The sequence below is a fragment of the Frieseomelitta varia genome, unplaced genomic scaffold, assembly GCF_011392965.1.
Source record: "Frieseomelitta varia isolate USP_RPSP 00005682 unplaced genomic scaffold, Fvar_1.2 scaffold_666, whole genome shotgun sequence".
NCBI classification, from domain to species: domain Eukaryota; kingdom Metazoa; phylum Arthropoda; class Insecta; order Hymenoptera; family Apidae; genus Frieseomelitta; species Frieseomelitta varia.
This window is the reverse complement of record NW_025110441.1, coordinates 277100-301453: the sequence shown is the minus strand read 5'-3', so window position 1 is coordinate 301453 and position 24354 is coordinate 277100. Positions and strand designations below refer to the sequence as shown.

At 37.1% G+C, this 24354-nt stretch overlaps 2 protein-coding genes and 1 long non-coding RNA gene across 3 annotated transcripts in view; 2 read left to right on the top strand and 1 right to left on the bottom strand.

The window, feature by feature from the left end:
- Positions 1–24354, top strand: part of LOC122535067 (potassium voltage-gated channel protein eag-like) — a gene marked incomplete at its 5' end in the record, with an annotated part of 36375 nt that overhangs the window by 6239 nt on the left and 5782 nt on the right. The window contains 10 exons of the mRNA XM_043666254.1: positions 114–171; positions 942–1045; positions 5752–6020; positions 7919–8218; positions 9328–9596; positions 11881–12146; positions 12530–12815; positions 13392–13755; positions 19496–19611; positions 20602–20718. Of these exons, the coding sequence (XP_043522189.1) occupies positions 114–171; positions 942–1045; positions 5752–6020; positions 7919–8218; positions 9328–9596; positions 11881–12146; positions 12530–12815; positions 13392–13755; positions 19496–19611; positions 20602–20718 (2149 nt within the window). The remainder of the gene's footprint in view (positions 1–113; positions 172–941; positions 1046–5751; positions 6021–7918; positions 8219–9327; positions 9597–11880; positions 12147–12529; positions 12816–13391; positions 13756–19495; positions 19612–20601; positions 20719–24354) is intronic.
- LOC122535043 (MTOR-associated protein MEAK7) lies at positions 14017–16516 on the bottom strand. The gene is made up of 2 exons (XM_043666207.1): positions 16240–16516; positions 14017–16056 (listed from the first exon to the last, which is right to left on the bottom strand). The coding sequence occupies exon 2, from the start codon at positions 16054–16056 to the stop codon at positions 14725–14727; it is 1332 nt and encodes a 443-aa protein (XP_043522142.1). The 5' UTR covers positions 16240–16516; the 3' UTR covers positions 14017–14724.
- On the top strand, positions 17666–17965 carry LOC122535051. Its single transcript, XR_006308068.1, has 2 exons — positions 17666–17733; positions 17875–17965. It is a non-coding gene; the product is annotated as an uncharacterized LOC122535051 (long non-coding RNA).

Here is a 24354-nt window from a genome sequence, read left to right as displayed (position 1 = left end):
TACTGAAACTACTACGGTCTAGATTGCGATGCTGGCAATCTCGGTAGCGATGCTAGCGATCACCTAGCGATCCGGCCGGTGGCCAATAACGAGAATGATCGTTCTGTTTAAAGGTGCCCCACGAGGTATGTCTAGCTCAGGTTCGCAAAAGAGTGCTCGAAAAATCCACCAGTAAGTCACCCTCGAATCTAACTATAACAAAAAAACTGTAACCAAACATCCAATATGTATATATTTACATATATAGGTATATATAAATATATATATATATATGTATATATATATATATATATATATATATATATATATATATTTACATATACATATACAGGGTGTCCGATGTTAATCTGTAAATGGAAACAGCTGAGAAACTGCCTGTTGTATAAAAGAAAAGAAGAAGCGAATGGTGTGAAGAAAATCACAATCTGATGTAATACGATAGTTTTCTTCCTTTTTCTTTTTTTTTTGTGGATGGATGCATTGAGACCATAAGGAAGGTGAGATCAGTTCATTGTTTCTTTACATTGTTTGATGGACATTTTAACTTTAATATGAACAGAAGAATACCACTTTTTTCTTGTAATCGTTCATACGATTCTACAGAATGTAAACTAAACTAAACTGTACAAGGATTAATATTTTTATAGAGAATGGCCACCAGCATCGATTAGTGAATCAAGACTTGCACAGTTCCACTGAAGGAAACTTTATATGCATACATCCATAAAAAAAACCACCACAGATGATGGCCCTCTTGGAACCATTCACTACATGTCTCAACTATCTTTTTTCTTTTTTTTTATGTATACATTTGTGTATAACAGGTAGCTTATCAACAATTCGCACTTACAGATTCAAATCAGATATCCTGTATATATTTACTAACTGTTAACGTACATTTGGAGGTATACTGTATACGATTGTTATACACCCATCTTTAGCGTGAACAAGAGACGACACACATACAAGGATCGTCGAACGATCCCAGGACCAAGGGGTGGCCATAATGAGAGGACGCTATTCGACCTCCCTACTCTTGATTTCAGTTAATTCCCCCCTGAAATCTCTCTCCTAAGTACTAGACACACATATTCAACATGTATTACAACGCGTATATATATAACCTCGCAGATCTCGCAGATGTTGCTCTTTTGCCAGCCAGGCGAACGACACGCCATTCTCTTCGACGATTTATCTCCGCGACGTCGTGTAATCCTGCTTCTTGCTACAGTTTTTTTTTTTCTTTTTTGTTTCTGGTTTTTAGACTCTGTAGGTTTGGTTTCTGTGTAACTGTGTACAAGCTTGGTTTCGTCACAGATGACCTGTTGCCATAGACAAGAATCTGTCTCTTGGTTAACCATAGCGACACTTTGTGTTCTGATAAAATTTTGGAAACGCAAATGTCGAAAAATAGAAATTTTGGAAATTCTGGAAATTTTGGAAAGTGATTGAAGATTCTAGGTTTTGGAGATATCAAATTTTGAAAATTGAAAATTTCAGTGATTCTGAACTTTGTGTTTTGACAAGATTTTAGAAACGCAGGTTTCGATAAATACAAATTTTGAAAATTCTTGGAAAGTAATTGAAGATTCTAGGTTTTGGAGATTTTAAATTTTGAGGAAGCTAAGTTTTGGAGATGCAAACTTCGAAAATTCCAAATTTCCAAACTTCCAAATTTCGGTGATTCTGGACTTTCTGTTTTGACAAAATTTTGGAAACGCAGGTTTCGAAAAATACAAATTTTGGAAAGCGACTGAAGATTCTAGGTTTTGGAGATGCAAACTTTGAAAATTGAAAATTTCGGTTATTCTAGACTTTGTGTTTTGACAAAATTTTAGAAACGCAGGTTTCGAAAAAATACAAATTTTGGAAATTTTTGAAAAGCGATTGAAGATTCTAAGTTTTGGAGATGCAAACTTTGAAAATTGAAAATTTCGGTTATTCTAGACTTTGTGTTTTGACAAAATTTTGGAAACACAATTTTCGAAAAATACAAATTTTGGAAATTTTTGGAAAGCGATTGATTCTAGATTTTGGAAATGCAAACTTTGAAAATTGAAAATTTCGGTTATTCTAGACTTTGTGTTTTGACAAAATTTTGGAAACGCAATTTTCGAAAAATACAAATTTTGGAAATTCTTGGAAAGCGATTGAAGACTCTAGGCTTTTGGGAAATTTAATTATCGCAAAGATCTCCATTTGCCCTAAAAGAGGCAAATCGTATCGCGATTCGATTTTCACAAAAATCGTGGCGGAGGGAAAATAAGATCGTCGAGGAACAATGGTCGTGCCGTCGATTTTTTTTTTTTCTGGATAATCGATCGGCCGATGTTCGCCAGGCACGTAAGCAAGCACAGAGTATAAGCTGGCCGTGTGTTTCGTCTTAAATCGGGGCTATTGCCAGGACGTTGTGATTAACGGTGACTATTCAAACGGTCGCGAGCTCGCAATTTGTCACAATCGAGAACACTCGTAAATTGTACTACTCACTGTGTATTACTCACGCCGTAATATCTACACTCTCGTAGGCAGATTCTATATCTCCCTCCCCCTACAAAAAAAGAACAACTTGTCTCGTCCACGCACGAGGGTTCGTAATTGAACTTCAAACTGATTTCCTGCGGCTCGATCATTGCAATTGTTATTATAAACTGTTTCGACGATCGAATTATTATTGTAACCTATTTTACACAGTCGAAACTGTGCTTGAAACGTACGTACGTTAAATATTAGAGCTAAATGTTACAGCTTTGTAAAGAAAGAATTATTGTGTACCGGTTCCGGTCACTCGTTACGGTCCGCGAACCAGTGATTAAATATTCAGGAAAAAAAAAAAAAGAAAGAAAAGTCAGAAGAGCAGAAAACTCAAGCCTTCGAATTGAGACTGAAGTGAAAGTGAAGGATAACGAGGAAGATAAGATGGAGATTTCAGGGATTTCAGCACCGTGAAAGGAAATCAAGGACTGCGGAGGAAATCGAGTTTAAAGTCGGATTACAAACCCTGTGCGGTCTACTTACAACTGAGCCACCCTTCCCCAGCGTGACTAACCAGTAGTCAGTATCGCCAGCCCACGAACGAGAACAATTCGAGTCATCAGAGACGAGGAACCGTGTTTCAAGCTTGGTTTTCTCTCGGTAGTAATTCAGAAAATTGTAAGTAAGATCTTGGTTGCTCGACTGAAATGCGACTGAACCTCGTCTTGGGTGACTCGTTTGAATACTCGAGAAAACTCAACCACCAAAGACACCAAACACACACGCACACACACAAAGTTGGATGGTATACAATCGTTAAAGAAATGACTAAACAAGGTACTTGTTGCCCTCTCCCCTCTGCCTCCGGTAAAACGAGAAATCATTCCGTAATATTGTACAAAGACCACTGTATATATATTTATGTATAAACACGAAACTGGCATTACCGGTTTTCAAATAGCTTCCTCTTTGTACCTTGCACAAGAAGAAGATATGTTGTCATTCTTCCAACAGTTAAACGTACCCGAAGAATTCTCTGATTGAAATGAATAAATTAGGCACGAATTACTACATTTAGAGAGTTTATTATATCAGAATCTCTCTGCAACCGATGCTCCTTTCCATTCTTTTCTTTTTTTTTTTTTTTTTTTTTTTTTTGTTTGTTCGTTCTTTCTCCTATCGTTTATTTTCCTCTTTGAATCTGCATCGCCGATCTTTTCAGATCACACTGTTCACACACTGTTCGCCACTGATCAAAGCACTGCTTGGAGCAAATTTTTGTAAGGAGCTTTTGCATTCCTGGGATGTATCGTGAACGATTTGCTAACAGTGATTGTGGGCAAAGTGAAATTGTAGTGTGTATTGTGGTTGAATTTATTTTACCAACTTTCAAAGTTGTAGGTGATGGAAATAAGTAAGGGAACATTGGGAATTTTCAAAAATTTTTAAAATTCAGAACTCCCGGAGATTGGAGACTCCCAAATTTGGAATTTTCGTAGTTGGAGATAAGTCTGAAATTTGAAGCCTCCATTTGATGTTGAAGATTCCCGAAATTTGGAATTTTTGATGTTGGAGTTTCCCCGAAATTTGGAATTTCCGGAATTTGAAATTTTTAGTATCTACAAATTTTACAGTTTCTGAGAATTGAAATACTCAAAATTTGAAACTTAGAGTCGGGGATTTCCGAAATTTGGAACTACCAAAATTGGAGTTTTCCAAAATTTGGATTTTTCGGAATTTGAAATTTTCAGTATTTGGGATTCTCAAATTTTGTAGTTTCTGAGAACTGAAATATTCAAAAATTTGAGATTCCAAAATTTGAAACTCTCAATGTCGAGGATTTCCGAAATTTGGGACTGCCACAGTTGGAGATTTCCAAAATGGAAGACTCTCAAAATTTGGAATACCCAAAATTTTGATATCCTGAAATTTGGAATTTCTAAAATTTGAAATTTTCAATCTTGTGTGAAATTCTCAAATTTTATAGAATTTTCAATAGTTGGGATTCTCAAATTACCAAAAGTTTCGAATTTTCGAAATTCTGAATTTCTAAAATTTGCAATTCACAAAATTTATAATTCCCAAAATTTGAAATATCACTGATATTCTAAATATACTCATACAACGAATTCAACTAGAAAATAGAATTGATATAAGTATTTCTGCGTTCATCTTTTTCACAATCACTATTAAATGAATCGTCCGCAGTGCATATGCCAAATGTGAAAGTATATACAAATTCGCCTTAATAATACACGTTTGAACGCACTCGACACACACAACACTCGAATGGTGGCATGAGTTTATATTTATTATAACAAATTATCTTTACAGCCGCACTCTGATCATTGATGCTTCGATCCAACTAATTATATTTCAGTAGATTAGATATTTAATTTTCAAACATGCGTTGTTATTATACTATAATGATCATTCTATTCGTAATCTTCGACTTAGTATAGTGATCACCATATTTACTAATTGAAATGAATCGCACTGTGTGTATTGCTTGTTAATATTTAAGTAATTGCTTTTTGATTGCTCGTAGCATGATGAATAATGAATAATAATAGTGTCTTGCAGGAAGAGTTGTTTGACTTGAGTGCAGTTTCAGTATTTTACGAAAATGTAGAAAGAAGGATTGGTCATTATCAAGATATTGAATGTGAACAAAATTGAAAGAAAGAAGAGGAATAAAAAGAAAGACAATTCGAAATCCATACAATTATAAAATGAAATACATAATTTATAAAACATTAATAGAATATTATATCAGATTAAAAATGAGTTATAGTAATATGTTACGTAAATATAATGTATAATAATATATTATAATTCATTTATATTTCTTTCATCTATATAATAATATTTCATATTACATTATATTATAAATGAATATTAATAGAAAAAATATTCAGTAATAATAATATAATATTATATGTAATAATATATTATAATTCATTTATGTCGTTAACTATTACAATATATTATATTGTAAGTGAATATTAATAGAAGATAAAACATTCAGTATCTTCAGTAAGAATAATCCTTCCTGCAGGATGTCCAACGTAATACCCACTGTACAAAAGATGTACGAAATACTTATAGCTAATTAGGTTAACAACAGCGTACCAATTAGTCGAGGATAGAAAAAGAGATATATATATATATATATTATATATATATATATATTATATATATATAGAACGCAATTCGTCGAATCGTAATTAACCAGCGAATGACGCTTCTCTCCGTTCTCTTGTTGTGGATATATAGAAACACCACTATGGCTGCTTCTACAAATAGCGCCAATAAAAAACGAACGGGACCTGGTGGTCCTGTTCCTGTTGACCTTCCGGGACATCACTGCCCTGAAGCAGCCAATCGAGACGGACGACAGCAAGGGTGGCCTCTCGAAGTTCGCCAAGCTCGCCAGATCGGTCACCAGGTCGAGATCTGTTCTTGTGTCACAGTTCAGCTCCCATCTGCCCGCCCTCAAGGATTCCGCGTTGCCAACCACCGCGAAACAGTCACACTTAGCTCATGTAAGATGCTAAATATCTTCTCGTTTTTTTTTTTTTTTCAATCAATTAATCGAGTCGAACGAGTGAAGAAGAGCAGTACGTTTTAAGATGTTTTGAAAGAAATACCTAGCGTAATTAAATTCAGATTTTTCAATTCGAAACGAAAGCCACGTTCCTGTTCTTCTGCGCGCCATTTTCAAATGCGTTGACGTCAGACCCTATGCCTGATGCGCATTGGCCTGTTGCGCATGTACAGCGTGTTTAACCTATAAATTATCTCGTATTAAACTATTCGTCATTTAACAAAATGTCTCAAATGCGTTCTTTTCTGTTTTGAATCGACGCAGCAGATCATTTTCTGTAAAAAGTAAAAAAGTATTATAACCTATGTATATCGAAAAAGCTATTTATTTAGGAGATACTTCAACTTTGACTTTATAAAATCTGTCGTGTGAATATTCTTGTATTCATACTGTTCTTGTCTTTTATACATGGATTTTATAAAAAAAATGTCTCCTAAACTAGGTTTATGGTTTTAGATGTAAATAGGTTAATACTTTTTTTGCAGAGAGTGATCTGCTGCATCGATTAATGCAAAAGAAAAATTACATAATTATACCTGAGAAAATAATAATGATTTTCACATTTACTGCTTATCTAGTGACTTTCACTACTCCAAGCGTTTTATCTAGAGACAAAGTACGTGTATCAAATTACTGCCCTCTGAAAACCATACAATTGCATTTGTAGGTTAAAATTAAACACCCTATATTTGCGCACGCGCCTGACAGATATATCTGTAGGCATCCAACATGCACGCACTTTTCATATCAATAATTTGTGTTTCAAAATGGAATGAATTCTGAAATTCAGCTGGTTCATTAACAATCAAATCAAGAGAGTTAAAGTACAAGTAAAAAAATCACATTTCGAGATATTTGGATGAATATCTTGTATATAAATATAAAACACATGTATAATTTTATATGTATTAACATCATCTGTGACTATGTAAGTAAAAACATCATAGCTTTCATGACACTATACCAGTTTAAACATGCACAATTAAAATAAAATCATTGCTCTTCAACTCGTCGATTCAATTAATCTTTTCAATTTAATAACATTTCCAGTTTTCAACGAGAGAGAATTTTGCAGTGTCATCATTGGTAAACTGACCGTTACGAAGATTTAAATTCGAAAGAGAACGGAATTTTAAGAATTTTATCGCAAAATTGAAATTCGATTGGAGCATGCAGTTTCGAAGCGATTTCGGTTGAAAAATTCTGCTTCAGCCAACTGAAGAATATCTATTTCGATATGTCGACCAGTTACTATTTTATATTTGTAAGTTTAACGAAGATTTATCCACGCTGGGGATTCGTTCTCGTTTAGAAGAGAGATTTGCATCGAAATGTTAACTCGGACCGGCCAGAGGATTTGCACGCGTTCGTGATTGCTGGATTATTGTAATCGGTAATATTTAAATGCACGCCGCGTTTTATCACGCAATTTCACACGCGTGAAACATTTATCAAAATTCGTCAAAAAGTCGCCGGCGCACGTTTATCAACGTGCCGACTTCGCTGCAAATTTACTTCGGCCAAAGTAAAAGTAATAAAATATAAAACAAAGAAATAAAAACGGGGGAAGGGAGGAGAAACTTTTTATACTGCTCGCTGAAGTTTCAGCACGAAGAAAAAATTCACGCGACATTTGTTGACATTCAGATGATGACGCTGCATCGACTGCAAACCTCGACTAACAATAAAACAAAAGTAAAATATAAAATGAAATAGAAAAGCTAGACACTTGATACTTTGTCGCTTAACTTTCACGTAAAATTGTATAACATATAGAAGCTGAAAATTTCTTTCCTACGAAGAAGAGATTCAGGCAGTGACGATTGACGGTTTCAGATGATGTCCTTAAGCGGCGATGTGATGCCGCAGTACAGACAGGAGGCGCCAAAGACCCCGCCGCACATTTTGTTACATTATTGCGCGTTCAAGGCGATCTGGGACTGGATCATTTTATGTTTGACCTTTTACACGGCCATCATGGTGCCCTACAACGTCGCCTTCAAAAACAAGACCAGCGAGGACGTCTCCCTGCTGGTCGTCGACAGCATCGTCGACGTCATATTCTTCATCGACATTGTCCTCAACTTTCACACCACGTTCGTTGGCCCTGGTGGCGAGGTGGTGTCTGACCCCAAGGTACAAACACCATCGAGATTCGTCGTGTTTTGTCATTAGTCTAATAAGCTGAACTGGATGTTCACTTTTATGTGTAGAATGTGACAGCACAGACGAGATATACGAATAGACATTGCATCTTGCGGACTTTGCCCTGAAATACCGACATACATACTGAAAAATCACTGGTGTTTCAGCGCACTCTACGTTTAAACAACGGCGAGTTGGGGAACTAATATTGGGTGAATGAAGCAGCAACTGATTTTTGAAACCCATTACAGTGTTGTCAAACTTTCAGTACCGAAATGTGAATGCTAGTAACTAACCGAAATCATTCTATTGTACATCAGAAAGAGCTCTATCCATGTATTTCAATGTATAGTAGATTAAAATTTTTAAATTATCAACGCATGATTTATGTTGTGTTAAACATTCTTAAAAACCAAGTAAATTTTCAACTATTTCAAATTATTATTAATATTAATTATATATCTTCATTTGCATATTTAAATTTGCGTTAAATTTTTAACAATTTTGCTATAACCATGCAGTGCATCGGTTATGACAAATAATATAAATTTATCTCGTCTGTGGTGATTGGTTTCTGTAGATAGAAATGTAAGTATACCATTGAGAAATGTAAGTACTTACATACATAGAACATACATAGAAATGTAGATAGAAATGTAAGTACCATTGAGAAATGTAAGTACTTGCATACATAAAACATACATAGAAATGTAAGTACCATTGAGAAAATTACATTCAATAAGTATCAGAGTTTAGGTTTAGAAGATAATTCAATACTTGTTGATTATTGTTCATTGAAGATCCCCATTACTTTTCACTCAATGTTCTATTTTACATTTTAGAGAATCACTCCTTTGATTCCGTAATTTCAGTGGGAAAGTTCAACAATTAGATTGAAATCAATCAAATCATTCAACATTGATAATTTAATTTTGAGATTGTTCTTTTCCTTCTAAAGTATTTCTTTCTAAAATTGTGTCAGTTTCCATCACATCTCCAGAGAGCCTCTCCCACCACCTTTTCTCATCCCTTTTCATCAACTTTCTACAACTTGATCTACAACATGATTATCTGATCCAATCTCCCCTCTAAAACGACAGGTGATCCGAATGAACTACCTAAAGTCATGGTTCATCATCGACCTGTTGAGCTGCCTACCGTACGACGTGTTCAACGCGTTCGACCACGACGAGGACGGCATAGGGAGCCTGTTCTCAGCGCTGAAGGTGGTCAGATTGCTTCGCCTTGGCCGAGTGGTTCGGAAACTAGACCGGTATCTGGAGTATGGAGCCGCGATGCTCATTCTACTGCTCTGTTTCTACATGTTGGTTGCTCACTGGCTGGCCTGTGTCTGGTACGTCACTTTAAGGTGATTTTACCCTGCCCACACACAAAAAGGTAACACGGCTGCGGCAGGATTGACGGCTAAATCAAACCTTAGACGTCATCTTTCTTCTTCCCCCTACCCCTTAATATTTTAACCTAACATTTGCATCACGTGCAACTTTTAGAGACACGTACACAGACACACACACACACGTATAGGACACGTACACTTGCACACAGGATATGCCGTGCCGCTTTTACAAAATAGCATAGCACTCTTGTTCCAGTGGGAATTGTGATAACGTTGTACACAATTTGGTGAACAGCTTCGTTTATTCTTCTTCTTTTGTTCAAATATTCCCAAGAATGGAACCAGTTTGCCGTGGCTTTTAGAATAGTTAGACGAAAGCCATTCGAGTCATTCTGAACGTTCACGTTGGAAGAATCTAATTTTCCTGGCACTTGATGTCCTTTCTTTTCTCTTTGTTTTTTTCTCCTTATGGTAAGTAATTTTCAGGTGTGTTCTCTGGTGTTCAAAATTCCTTGTTGATTGTAATGTAGACGTTTTTATCCCAAGAGCTGGAGACTGAAAGACAGCTGAAACGTTCAGGATGACCCGAGATCAGCGAATACAAAGTGAAGATCGACCAGCCAAAAGTGAGAGATAGAGAAAGAAAAAGAAAAAAACGCGAAGAAACCGCTATCCAGTAGTTCCTTCATCCCGCTTCTTAATTATTTTCGCTTCTTCCCCGCTCGAAGCGGCATAAACGAAGTAGCGCTTCAGACTAACGTCGACTCGCCTTTGAAGACGACGAGGGAGAAAAAGAGGAAGAGAGAGAGGACGCGAGCGAGTGGAAGAGAAAGAATGGGGTGGGGGTTAGGCTAAGAAGAAGGAGGGGCTTGTCGAGAGATAGAAAGAGCGAGAGAAGAGATGCTAACCTTCCGCTCGTTTCCTCGACAAAGAAACGTTTCTTCTCGTGTCCCTTTGAACGTGCATCCAGCGTCGAATCGACAATCGACGGGAGAGCCACGAACGTAACGCCAAGCTCTTCTGCTCGAAACGCTATTATCCTCTGTTGGCGAATCGTGTCCGTTCCCCAAAAGAAGCTTCGAGTGTTTGACCGTGATCCTTCTTGCCAACTTTTTCTCATTCCAAAGACTGGCCAAAGTGAGACAAGAAGATGTACATATCTATTCGAAGAGAGGAAGCAAGGAAGAGAGTGAGAGAGAGAGAGAGAGAGAAGTGGAAGAGCAGTGTTGGAAAGGGAAGCAAGGATAACGGTCAAAACCGGGACGGAACGTGGCGAAAGAATGCTTTTTAACGCGCAAATCTCATGGTGGGATTTCTTATAAGCGTCACACGCATTTATGATATTGATCATGATATTATATCATCAATATCATGATGTTACAGTTTTGAACAAGCATGCTATATCAATATGTACATTGATTTAATAATATCAATATACCAATATGTATTGATAGAATGACATCAATATGTATACCAATACCAATATATCAATATGTACATATCAATCAAATCATGATATTGTAGTTTTGAACGTGTATATTATATCAATGTACCAGTGACAATATATCAGTACGTATATATCAAACAAATCATGATATTATAGTTTTGAACATATCACGAAGTGATATTCATGTTTTAATCCTTGTAGTTTTTAATATACACGGATATGCAAGTCTATATAGCGCAGGTTTATTAACATATTCGACTCTTATTTCATATGATATAAAATAATGTAGTTGCCATTTGTTTTTCGGTATTGTCTTTTTTATGAATTATCAGGTAGCGAAGCAATTGTAGAAAAATGGAAGATAAGAAGATCGTAGATTGTATAGTCACCTGAATTTGGCAGTCGTGTATAGAAATATAGGAAACGTGTTTTGTCCAGTCCAAGAGTCCTTGACGCACACGTCGAGACGCCTATAGGAAATCCTCGCCTTCAGCCAACAAGAAAAGCATGCGTGCTTCTTTCACGCGTTAATCCCAGATAATCCCACTCGCCCCTCATTTATTGCTGGGCGTTTCCAATTTTTCCAGACAAACTGAAAGTGTTACAAATTATAACATTACGTCTAGCATTTTCCATCTCTCATGAAAGATATATTGAAATAATTAAAAGCCCCTGTGACCTTTTTCTTTCTACTTTTCAAGCAAGCACAGTTAGAAAGAGACTTCAATTTATCCGCAAAAATTGTAAACACCCCAAGTATTTCTATTGTATATCTTATAATGTAGAGAATGTAAAATGGTGGAGGGATAGGTGCGGCGAGAGTAATAAAGAAGGGTCGTTGGGTTAAAGGTACTCGATAGGAAGGTCGGACGCGGACAATGGAGTCCAGTATTCTTGGCTGTGGAAGTTGGCGAACGTCACCCAGTCACCGTACAGCTATCTGTGGACCAATACCAGCACCGCGCCGGAACTGGTCGCTGGACCGTCCAGGAGAACCATGTACGTCACCGCGTTGTACTTCACGATGACTTGCATGACATCTGTGGGCTTTGGTAACGTCGCCGCCGAGACCGATAACGAGAAGATTTTTACCATCTGCATGATGATCATTGCCGGTACGATATTTACATTCTTCTACAAGTATGCCTGAAAGAGAGACAATGCTCGAAGGTGAATCATTTTCCAAGAATTTGCATCGAGTTGTATCGGTTTCACCTTCGAGTCCCTCGCAAACAGTCGTAGATGTAACTTGTTTACCTTTCAGATCACAACAAAATTCACGCATCCTTGCTCTTTGATCTTTTCTTCTCGATACATACATACATACAAACATACTGAGAACATTCGATTTTATTTGAAACTCAAAGGATTCGTGTCGATACCTACCTGTTCGTTTGAAATTCAAAGAGATCCTCCCTTCCTCACCGACAGTTAGAAAACTTATCCACGATTGTCGTTGCGTCTCATTGTTATGATTGTCCGGTTTGACTGTTCTCAGCCCTGTTGTACGCCACGATCTTCGGTCACGTGACTACGATAATCCAACAGATGACGTCCGCCACGGCCAAGTATCACGACATGCTGAACAACGTGAGGGAGTTTATGAAGCTGCATGAGGTGCCGAAGGCGCTCAGCGAACGCGTGATGGATTACGTGGTGAGCACCTGGGCGATGACCAAGGGCCTAGACACCGACAAGGTACTCAACTACTGCCCCAAGGACATGAAGGCGGATATCTGCGTTCATCTCAATAGGAAGGTCTTCAACGAACACCCTGCATTTAGGCAAGCTTCTTCGTTCTCTAGATTTAGAATTGCAAGACGACAGACACTGCATGAAAGTTGAAAGTTAAAATGTTGCGAGGCCAAAAATGTTGAAAGCAAATGAAGCGCTAAATTCTTCTTTGGCATATATCTTGTAATATACAATATAATCTTTAATATAATATAGTATTATATTATATAATAATAATATAATATAATTATCAATTAATATAATATATAATATTATATTTAATATTAATATTAATCTTCTTTAATGTATACATTAATCATTAATCAGTATTTTATAATTAACGAGGACACTGCATGGAAGATAAAAGTTAAAATGTTGCGAGGCCAAAATTTTGAAAGCAAATGAAACGCTAAATCTTCTTTGACATATATCTTGTAATATACAATATAATCTTATATAATATATATCATATAATCTTTAATATTAATATAATATAGTATTATATTATATAATATAATATATAATATTATATTTAATATTAATATTAATCCTCTTTAATAAATACATTAATCATTAATCAGTATTTTATAATTATATATAATGAGGTTTATAACCCGTGTTTACAGATTGGCCTCTGATGGCTGCCTCCGTGCCCTAGCGATGCATTTCACAATGTCCCACAGCGCTCCTGGTGATCTATTGTATCACACCGGCGAGTCTATCGACTCGTTGTGCTTCATCGTAACCGGAAGTCTCGAGGTAATCCAGGACGACGAGGTCGTGGCGATCCTCGGCAAGGGAGACGTGTTCGGCGACAGCTTCTGGACAAACCCGTCCGTAGGACAAAGCGCTGCCAATGTTCGAGCTCTAACCTACTGTGATCTTCACACGATCAAGAGGGATCGATTGCTGGAGGTGTTGGATTTTTATCAGGCCTTCGCCAACTCCTTCGCGAGAAATCTCGTTCTAACCTACAACCTTAGCCACCGAGTAAGTGTTTGCTACTTTCTCACTTTGTTTCTATACTTTTATTCTCTCTTGTACCTAATGATTGATCATACTCAAACTCAACTTACATACTGAGCATTTACTTAAATAATTCCCCCCCTGCTATTTCTGATAATTCATAATTGCTCAAAAATTTCTAATTTTAAATGGCTTTGAAAGATAAAGAACTTGAAATAACGAATCGAAATTAACTTTGAATGGAGAATTTGACGAAGGACAAAGGGATGAAGAAAAAGATTGAAATCTCGAGATTTCAATTCTTTATTGATCTCTTAGCATTATACTGAACAACAGTGTTTGCTCTTTGGCTGTTCTCCCGACAGGACAGAGAGTGAACGTTGCCCGCCAGGTGGTTCATATACGAATAACACGTACACACATACATACAGTCTTATGTAACAATAGTAATGAATATGTGTTGTACAAGTTTCTCCTCGTCGACAGACTTTATTTAGCGTATCAATAAGTCCGATTAAAAATGATTGATGACTCACCAGGCACTAGATAATAGGCATTCAAAAGACACAGCAACTCGCACGATATAATCTCTTTCATTCATTCCTTTTTTTCTCTGTATATTTTTCTTTTTAATGTTGCTCCATCGATTGCAGAGTCAATTGAAAATGACGCTAGTACGAGAGATCAGGCCGTTACAGACACGTGGAATTTTTTCTTTTTTTTCTTTTTTTTTTTTTCTTCAAAAACATCAGCTAGCAAATAGACAGAAAAAAAAGAGAGTACAAGCTTGAGAAAACGCGAACGTTGTTTCAATAATTCGTAGTATTATACCGTTGGAGAGAGAAACGATTCCACAAAAGCATCCTTTCCTTCTGTTTTTGATTTACAATGACATCCTTCTGTTTCTGAAAAGCTGATACAGTTCTGAATAGCCTGACGTGTGTCCTTTTCTTCCTCTTTCTCATGGAATCTGACAGATTTCTAGTATCACAATTACTCCTTCTTTTCTCTCTGTCCGTCACTGTACATCTTGCGGCCGGACATCTCTAGTATGGTCTTCGAGGCAACATCTTGATCCAAAATCGACCTCGCGTCCCGTCTTTCCTCCTCAACTTCTGGGATAGGGCCCACGCCCCAAACCTCGCAGTGCTTAATCTTGAAATTCTCCTTGCCACTTAGTTGCACGTAATTCTGGAATGTTGTGCAGGACACGCTTGATTTTCCAGTTCCGTATTCACAGTCCAACCATAAGCCTGGATAGTTCAGCTGCCCTCCCATAAGCAAACCGTTAGGCATAGTTTGTTGATAAAGATTTAGGTATTGAAAATGATTGTTGTAGCCACTGGCAGAAAACGTAAGTATATCTGGCTCGAGTTTGAATAAAAAGGAAGATTGGTTTCCAATGAAATTTGGTCCAACTGCCCAACTGTCGGAGGCAAAGCCTCCAAACACGTGGTCATCGGTATCCTGAAGTATTATAATGGTCGATCCTTGCATGGTGATCCTTCCAAGCATCGTGGAAAATGATTCCCCATGCACTTGACTAGAAAATAGAAATCGCCATTCGTTGCGAAGCTCGTGGGGCAAGCTCAGATTCAAGAACAAAACGTCACCCAGCCCTAGAATACTGGGGAAATGTGGTATATTCTCCAAGCCCTTGCAGCCAGGCAAGAGGTTCAGGTCGTTTATTCTACTGCTTGTATTCTTGTCACCTTTCTTCTGAGAGACCAAGAAAAGGCACTGGAAAACGTGCGATTGGATGATCTTGAAAGTAGCTGCTGCGGAGAACCAGCTCTCCACTTGATCCATAGTTAGAGTTTCACCGTGTTTGACTAGATCTTCACATAAACTTCTGGACCGCATCCCTATCCTCCTAGTGTTTACCGTGCAGCCGATGCTGCTCCACGTTAAGTAGTGTACGTTGCCCGAGTTCTTTTGCAATCTCAGGTAGGAATTAATGGTGGCTTGAACGTACTGAAGGAACGTCGCGGTGGGTATTTCATGTTTCTGCTCCTCCTCCGATAAGCCATTGAAAATCAGACTGGTCCTCTCCTCTGGGCTGCCACGAATGGCAAACACGTACAGTCTCCCAAAATTCTCCCCGTTTATGGCGGACACTCTTTTCCCGGGTTCGTGACAAAGGAACTTCACTACAAATTGCAACAGCGCGTCGTCCAAATGGGTGGACCAGTGCTTAAATATGTCCTCGCGCTTTATGGAACCGGAACTCCGTGACATGGACTTGAACAGATTCTCCACCAAGGTCAGCTCGTCCGCAGAAAGGATGTTCGCGGATGAAGCAGATCGGCTTGAACCATGACCCATCTGAAACAGATTGCTTTCCATGTTACTTCCATAGAATTCCGTGCAACTGTCAAACGATAAAGGAAGTAAAACATATGACTATCAAACAATCAATCTACCTTGCAGCTCGTTGCATATTTACAAACACGTCGCAATTGATAATTTCACGACAATCGTGCAAAGTAGGGAAAGTAATTTACAAACCTTTCGAACGCGACAAGCACTTTCCACAGCAATCCATATACCTCAGTTTTCTCAGGTGAGGACTTGGATTCGACACGAGTCACGACAACGGAAGTACGGCGGTTCCCGTACTTTTCTCAGAACGGTTCGCCAAGCATTCGCGAAACGAAGTTCCGAGACGGAACTCGTCCGGTCCGGGAGCTTCCCCGAGCCGACACTATAAATAAGATATTTTGAGGTTAGTTGCGAATGCAAGTAGTTCGCTGCCAGTGCGCCTATCGACTGCCCTGGCCACGCATGCGCGCGCTACGTTGAGCGAAACGTAGCTTTCCCCACCCTTAACCTGCAACTTTCTGTCAGAGGAACAAAAAAGAGAGAAAAAGGGAAACAGTAGGGGAGCGACACTTTACCGGCGTTGGAAACCGGATTACCGAAAAAAAATTCATTTACTCGGAGGGTTAACTGCGTTTCATTCCGCCGAAGGAATATTAAAACGAGCAGAGAGTCGTTGCGTCACTGAAAATTTCGTTCGATTTCGTTCCTTAACGAACGAAGATCTCCTCCCCCATCTCTCCGGAAACGTTAGTCGTGTTCAGAGAGTTTGAGAATCGAAGCATCCTTGTAGAGAGTACCGTAAGTGCCAAAAATCTATTTTTTTCTTTTTTTTTTTCTGAGATAGAAAACAAAGCAGAACGCTGGGTAAAGTAGTGTTTCAAACGAAATATTTGCAGAGATTACTTTCTACATACAGTGTTTCGTTCGTTTATTTTTGAACAATTATTCGTTCTTTCTATCGAGTGAAATATTATTGGAAATCTGTTTGATTCTACATGTATGTGGGAATTACGTTTATTTTGTACGTTTATTTACGTTTATTTTGTCTGTTCGAAATGAATCGTTCCTCTCAACATTTGAATATTATTTTTGTGAAATCGTTCCTAATTGTTTATTTTTACACGTGAATGAAATTACTTGTACAAGTATCTTAATGTCACGTTTATGTTTCTACGTCGCAGGTTGAGTAAATATGACAATAGACTCAGGTATAATACTCGATATTACTAATTGATATTTGTTTTCTCTCCGTTTCCCTCTGAAATGAAATCTGTTTCGAAATATTATTTTAAATAATTATTTTAAATAATAATTTCTAACACGTCTTAAACAATTATTATTTCGATTAACAATTCCCACTCGTACGTTTGAAATAAATAAATTTCGATATATACTGTCGAATCAAGTAAATTTTCGAATATTTTATTCCAATAGGAGTTTTTTTTTTCACAAATACATACTTTTTATCTCGAATGTGCTCAGCAGTGAAACGAAGTCGACTGATTTTTATATTTAAAAAGTATCAAGAAAATGATGCAAATAATCACCATTTTTTCTGTAGGTGCTTCTCAACTTACGGAGTTGATCAATGTGGCCTCTGATTTCTCCGCCATTTTTGATTTCTCGCACAAGTTTAAATTATCCCGCGCAAAATACAAGATTGAATTGCAAGTTGCTTGGGTAACTGAGTTAACTTCACTTCACTGTACAAACAAAATTTACGTAGAGCGTAGATGAGTTTTCGATAAAAAAAAAAAGTAGATATTTTGAATCTTGGTACTTGCTGTATTTTTCACGAAGATGCTTCAATTATTTCGATAGTTTCATCTGTGACCTGGACACGTAAGAGTAATTATTAACACCCGACAGCCAATTGAATAATGATCACCTACGTGGTGTAAAAGGTGTAAAAGGTGTAAAAAAAAAAAACCGATAAAAGGTTCGACGCGTTCTAAACCATTAATAATAATAGCAAAGGAGCGACTTGGAGGACATAAATAATTGTTCCGGATCCCATAAATAATCCACCGTCGTTTCGACTGCGACGTGTCGTTCATCCTGATTAATCACTTCAAGCATACTGCGCTCCATAACGAATTCCATATTCTGCAAATGTTGCAGAAAATGCAAGAGAATACAAGATGTAAGGGAACGTCGTGAATATTTGAAAAATAATTAATTGTCACGGGCTCGCGAAGGTATTTGAACGCCCGCCACAAACGCCATAAAACACTTTGAAATTTGGCGACCAGCCTGAAAGTGTGTATAATAATTAAATAATAATAGTAATTAATTAATAAGTATACTTAATAATTAAAAATATAGAGTGGGCCAAAAGCTTCTTCACATTGATTTTTTAAAATTTTAAACTGAATTTAAGTTCAAACGTGATTGTTTCGTTGTTTTCCATTTTGAAGTTTTGAAACTAACCTGAAAGTGTATATAACAATTGCAAAATACAGGGTGGGCCAAAAGTTTCTTCCCACCGATTTTTTTTAAATTTGAAAACTGAATTTAAGTTCAAACATGATTGTTTCGTTATGTTTTACATTTTGAAATTTTGAAACTAACCTAAAAGTGTATATAACAATTGCAAAATATAGGGTGGGCCAAAAGTTTCTTCCCACTGATTCTTTTTAAATTTGAAACTGAATTTAAGTTCAAACATGATTGTTTCGTTATGTTTTACATTTTGAAATTTTGAAACTAACCTAAAAGTGTATATAACAATTGCAAAATATAGGGTGGGCCAAAAGTTTCTTCCCACTGATTCTTTTTAAATTTGAAACTGAATTTAAGTTCAAACATGATTGTTTCGTTATGTTTTACATTTTGAAATTTTGAAACTAACCTAAAAGTGTATATAACAATTGCAAAATACAGGGTGGGCCAAAAGTTTCTTCCCACCGATTTTTTTAAAATTTGAAACTGAATTTAAGTTCAAACATGATTGTTTCGTTATGTTTTACATTTTGAAGTTTTGAAACTAACCTGAAAGTGTATATAACAATTGCAAAATACAGGGTGGACCAAAAGTTTCTTCCCACCGATTTTTTTAAAATTTTAAACTGAATTTAAGTTCAAACATGATTGTTTCGTTATGTTTTAAAAATTATTAAAAAAGCTATTTTCTAAATATGTAATTATCTATTCTAGTAGAAAATGATTTTTGGCCCACCCTGTATTCACTACAGACGCATGTATAATTTCATACCGAGACTTATTGACAAGCAAACAGTTAACTTTACGATTTCTGCAAAATTTCTGTACACCTTGTAAATGTTTCGTTTTGTCGAAATTTTGGAGATACACATGATATTTTATATTTGTAAAAAGAAAACACTTTACAAGTGTTCGTACATACTTTTGCGAGCCCGTGTAACTTTATATTGCGCTCGTTACGTCTCGAACGTGTAAAACAATGTCAAATCGTTTTGTGCAGCTGATCTTCCGGAAGGTGGCCGACGTCCGTCGAGAAAAGGAGCTGGCTGAGAGGAGGAAGAACGAGCCGCAGTTAGATCAAGCGCAGGATCACTTGGTGCGCAAAATCTTCTCGAGGTAGGGATAGATTTGTTGTGCCCGTTGAGGCCGAATGGATCTCAACATCTGATCCATTCCATTTCAATAACTGACGCCTCTCTCAATGTGGCCCCTCATTCTCCAACAAAAAAAATCCAGTCCAAGTGAACCGAACTGAACCATTATATTTCAATCTCGCAAGTTTTATGTCTACAACATTTAAATTAACTATTCGTTTCTCCTTCGTCTGAACACACTTTCTAAAGACTCTCGCTTTTGCAGGATTCGCATTGTGATTTTTTTGTCGAGTGAAGAAACATTGGGAGAGGTTGACCGAGTCTTGGTACATTAATTCCAATGAATACGAATTCGTCCTGCCCAACTGAATGAGATTGCATTTTTAAGAAGGCCGAAGGCTTGGACGTTCCTCTAAATGGAGTTTTAAATGGACGAATACGTATTCACTAAAGAGATATAATTTAACGAGTCGTGCAGCCTCGACGACCACGTGGAGGCCTCCGCGCAGAGTGGAACAACGCTGGTCTGTATTCGCAAATCCAACAGGCTGGCGCGCAATCTCTGTACGCATCTTTGTGTTTTTTTTTTCTTCTTTCTTTTTCTTTTCTTGAGCGCCAGTCTCGCTGTGAGTGTCGGACGAGAGAACGAGAGGGAAGAATGATGAGGGCTCGTGTGAACGACGATCTTTCTCGTCTTATACCCGTGTATTTCACGTCTAAAAGCGTCTAATAATCTACGAAATACACGCGTATAAAGATACGTGGGAAAACATTCGAGCGTCGATTAACAGACCGCTGAAAAGCACGAGCGTGAAAGTGTGCGAGAGAAAGAGAGAGAGAGAGAGAGAGAGAACGAGCGCACATAATATATGATAGGTATCAATGCAAAGAGTGTAAGACAGAAAAAAAAAAAAAGAAAAGACAGTAAACATTAGAAAATTTTCGTATCGTATGTTGTGGTAAATTATTGTTGATTGTTGATCGTTGCTTGGCTGGCCTGTTGTCCGTAAAGGTTCAAGACCGACGGGGAAGCCCAGATCGGCGTGAGCAGGGCCGCGAACGGACGGTCCCAACAGGATTCCGACGAGGAGCTCACCGTGAACGTCCTGCCGCCCTGGCCCAGTTTTAGGCAATTTCATTTCTTACGTATTTATTTATCTTTCTTCATTCTTTTTATTGCCATCTTTGCTACTTCTTACGTACACTTTCTTATATTATTGATTATTATTAACTCTATATTTATATTGATTAATTATTCTTCTCATTATGATTATATTTGACCATCGTTATTATGATTGTACATCATTATATATATTATTATTATTATTACTGTTCTCAACTGTGATTTTTCTCTATATACATATACATATACATATACATATATATATATATATATATATATATACATATATTGTACACAATTTCCTAGATATATTCCAATTTTCAGAAAGGGAGAAACATGAAAATTTCATACACGATGCAACTGTAAATAAAAAAAAAAAAACTGGAGAAAAATTAAATTAAATTAATAAATTAACAAATTAAATAAATTAATTTATTCAGTCTTAAATTTTGGTACCAACGTACTGAATTTTAATATTGCTTTTTAATAAAAGAAAATACACATTATCGTGACACACAATTACTATAAAATTAAATTATCGTGTCCCTCCCCTGTAGTCATCAAACGTATAATTAAAATTATCATTATATCTATATATGTATATATATATATGTGTGTATACGGGTCGATTTTATACATGTATACCTACCTAAATTATTTACATAGTATCACGGATGAGCAACTGTTGAGAGAGCGTTTTTTTTTTTTTTTTTACGTTGAGATTCGAAACACGGCGCATACCTTTTTTTTTTTTAGATCGACACGGGACGAGCGGCTTACCATTACAGCAAATAAAACGGGCCGTGCAGAATTTTTCTGTGTTCCGTTGTTAAAAATAAAACGCAAGAGAAAAAAGAAAAAAGAAAAAAAAGAAAATCGAACGCAGCTCGCGAGACCACGATGTTTTTTTTTCACTTTTTTTTTTTTTTTTGCTACTTTTCTTCTTCTTGTTCTTCCTTCTTACTTCTTCTTCCACTTCTAGTCGTGTCGCGTACCGATACTTTCATGCATACTCTCGCGCGACCGATAACGCATTTCTAGAGGAAAAAGGTTCCGAAGGGTATCACGGATGTGCAATCGCTGTACACACGCTTGAAAAGAGAAACTTATTATACTGATACTGTACTCTCACTCCAGCACGTCAAACGAGGTAGCCTGGGTAAATCGAGTTCCCGTATTTTATTTCATTCTGTTTAATCCTCTCGCACCATCTTCTTTACAATTGCCTCTTTGTTTTGCCTCTTTCTGTTTTTTTTTTCCCTTTCTTCTCTTTGTTTTGTAGGGAGTATAATGGACAATGTTCAGGTGTGGTGTGAGTCTGGACGATCGAGACAACGAAGAAAAGAGTGCAAGAGACGAGATCAATTACTTACCTTTGGATCACTTGACGATTGAAATTTATTAATTTCATTGACAGTGAATTACAGAATTACTTTACGTTCGAACGTTCGACATACGTTCAATACCAAAAATCAGATGGAAAGTTGGGAACCTGAGAAGTTGAGAAGAGAGAGAGAGAGAGAGAGAGAGAGAGAGACTGCGAAGCACAAAGTGTAAATGAAATAGAATGAGAGAGGTTTGTCCCAGGTGTGCGCCGCTTAACAAAGTTAAATTAAGATCAAGTCCCAAAGCGACACATTTTTACACGTGAACTTTTTTCTTCAACTGACTTGAATCATCCGGGATCACACCATGCAAAGTACTGCTCCACTTTTTTTTTGTTTTTTTCTCCCCTCTCATCCTGTACGTGTCGTTTCTTTCTTCTGACACGGTTGTTTTTTTCTTTTTTTTTGTAGAATGTAACGATGGGAAAAACTCGAAATCGATTTGCCCAGGAGCCGCATCGTTCAATGATGCGTACACATCACCATTGGTGCCATTAATAATACGAGTCTTTGTCATTTCTTTTGACGATCACTGCAGTTCTGACGAATGCTAGAGTGCTGTAAAATATACGGCTTTAGAGGGTTATGCGCATCTTTCTCCCACCATAAATAAATAAATAAATAAATATATATATATATATATATACATATGTTACATATATTCTTAGTGGAACCAGGATTTATAGAAACTCGAGGACTCTCTATTTCTTTCAATATAATCTAATCTCTGTTACTTGCGAGCAGTCGCACTGTTTTATCATTCGTTTGATAAAACAGCATGATTGCTGTGCAATATGCGAGGGCAAAAATGGACTGAGACACTCCTTTTCTAAATAACTGGATGCTACGTATTTTGGTTTTACTAGATTTTACTTGTAATTGCTAATATATACTTACTTGTGATTACTAATGTGCAGGTATTTTTGTAATGAAAATATCATTAATTATTTCAACATACTACTTTGATTCTAGACTATCGCGATTAAACTCTCATCCACGAGAGATAGCACACAAACCTTGAGGATCATTATCTAATCAAAGATAACGCAAAGATAATGTGGAGTCTCGCGTTGGCAACTGATTGCGGACCATAACGAGCGACCAAACCGTGATTTCTCGCTTTTGAGAACTTCCATTGAGAAGTGATAAATTTGTTACTTGTTTTGCCTGAATTATTGGAGAATATTGCAATTTTGTCAGTCCACTTTGCTCTCGACATCACGTGCCTTTCTATTAAAAACCAAGAGGGAAACTAAAGAGGAAAAAAAAAAAAGAAGAAAGAAAAGTTCGCTTGAAAAGAATTCTTTTGAAAGGGATACCAGAGTCTTCCATCGCGCCTCGAGCATCCGTTCCTTTTTACGATTTTTATGCAACGCCGAATGCATGTGACGTACACACACTCTAGGATTCAAATTTCTCTCTGTCACCTGTATTTATATACATACACATACGCGTGGCGTGTACACACGTGCGATATATATGTATGTATGTATGTACATATATATATTAACGATGCGAAGTAGCTGCTTGAAAAACTGCCAGACTGCCAGACGATTTCTAACGAAGGTTCCCTCCGGATCTTCGACTTCTCTTCTCGATCGACCGATTTTATTTCTAGAAGCCTCGATCGGCGGCATGTTTCCTCCGTGCATGATAGTCACATAGAGTATCTTTTTTTAATAACGACTAACAGTTTTTTGGAGACGAGAGACGAGATTAGAACGAACGAGGCGGGTGTACATTCTCTTTCGTTTTCTTCTCCCTTTTCTTTTCTTCTTCCTTTTTTTTTTTTTTTTTTTTTTTTTTCTTACTTTTCCAACCTTGTTCCGATCGAGTATGATCGCCCGATGATGGCATTCCAACAGTTAATCAGGCAGCTCGTTTACCATTCACCACTGTCTCATCTAACGTTGCGTCGATGAACCACAATTGAGGCCGAATAGAAATTCTCGTCGCGCCAGAAAATTGGCACCTCGTTTACTTATGTACTTTTTCTTTTCTACGTTTCTGACAAACTCGTCAGACGAGAAAATATTTCACACGTCGTCGTTGGAGGAGTCCTCGGTACAGGGTGGAAAGAAAAGTTTACCCGTGGCTGTCATTGATGAACTATACCACTATGATTTGATGGAACTATGTGTAAAGAATCTGCCACAAAATTAACATTGATCTTGAATTTCACGGTAAAATTTTTTCAAGGAACCTAATAGATCTTTTGAAAAATGACAGAAAAGTTTCTTAATCATTTGATACTGCT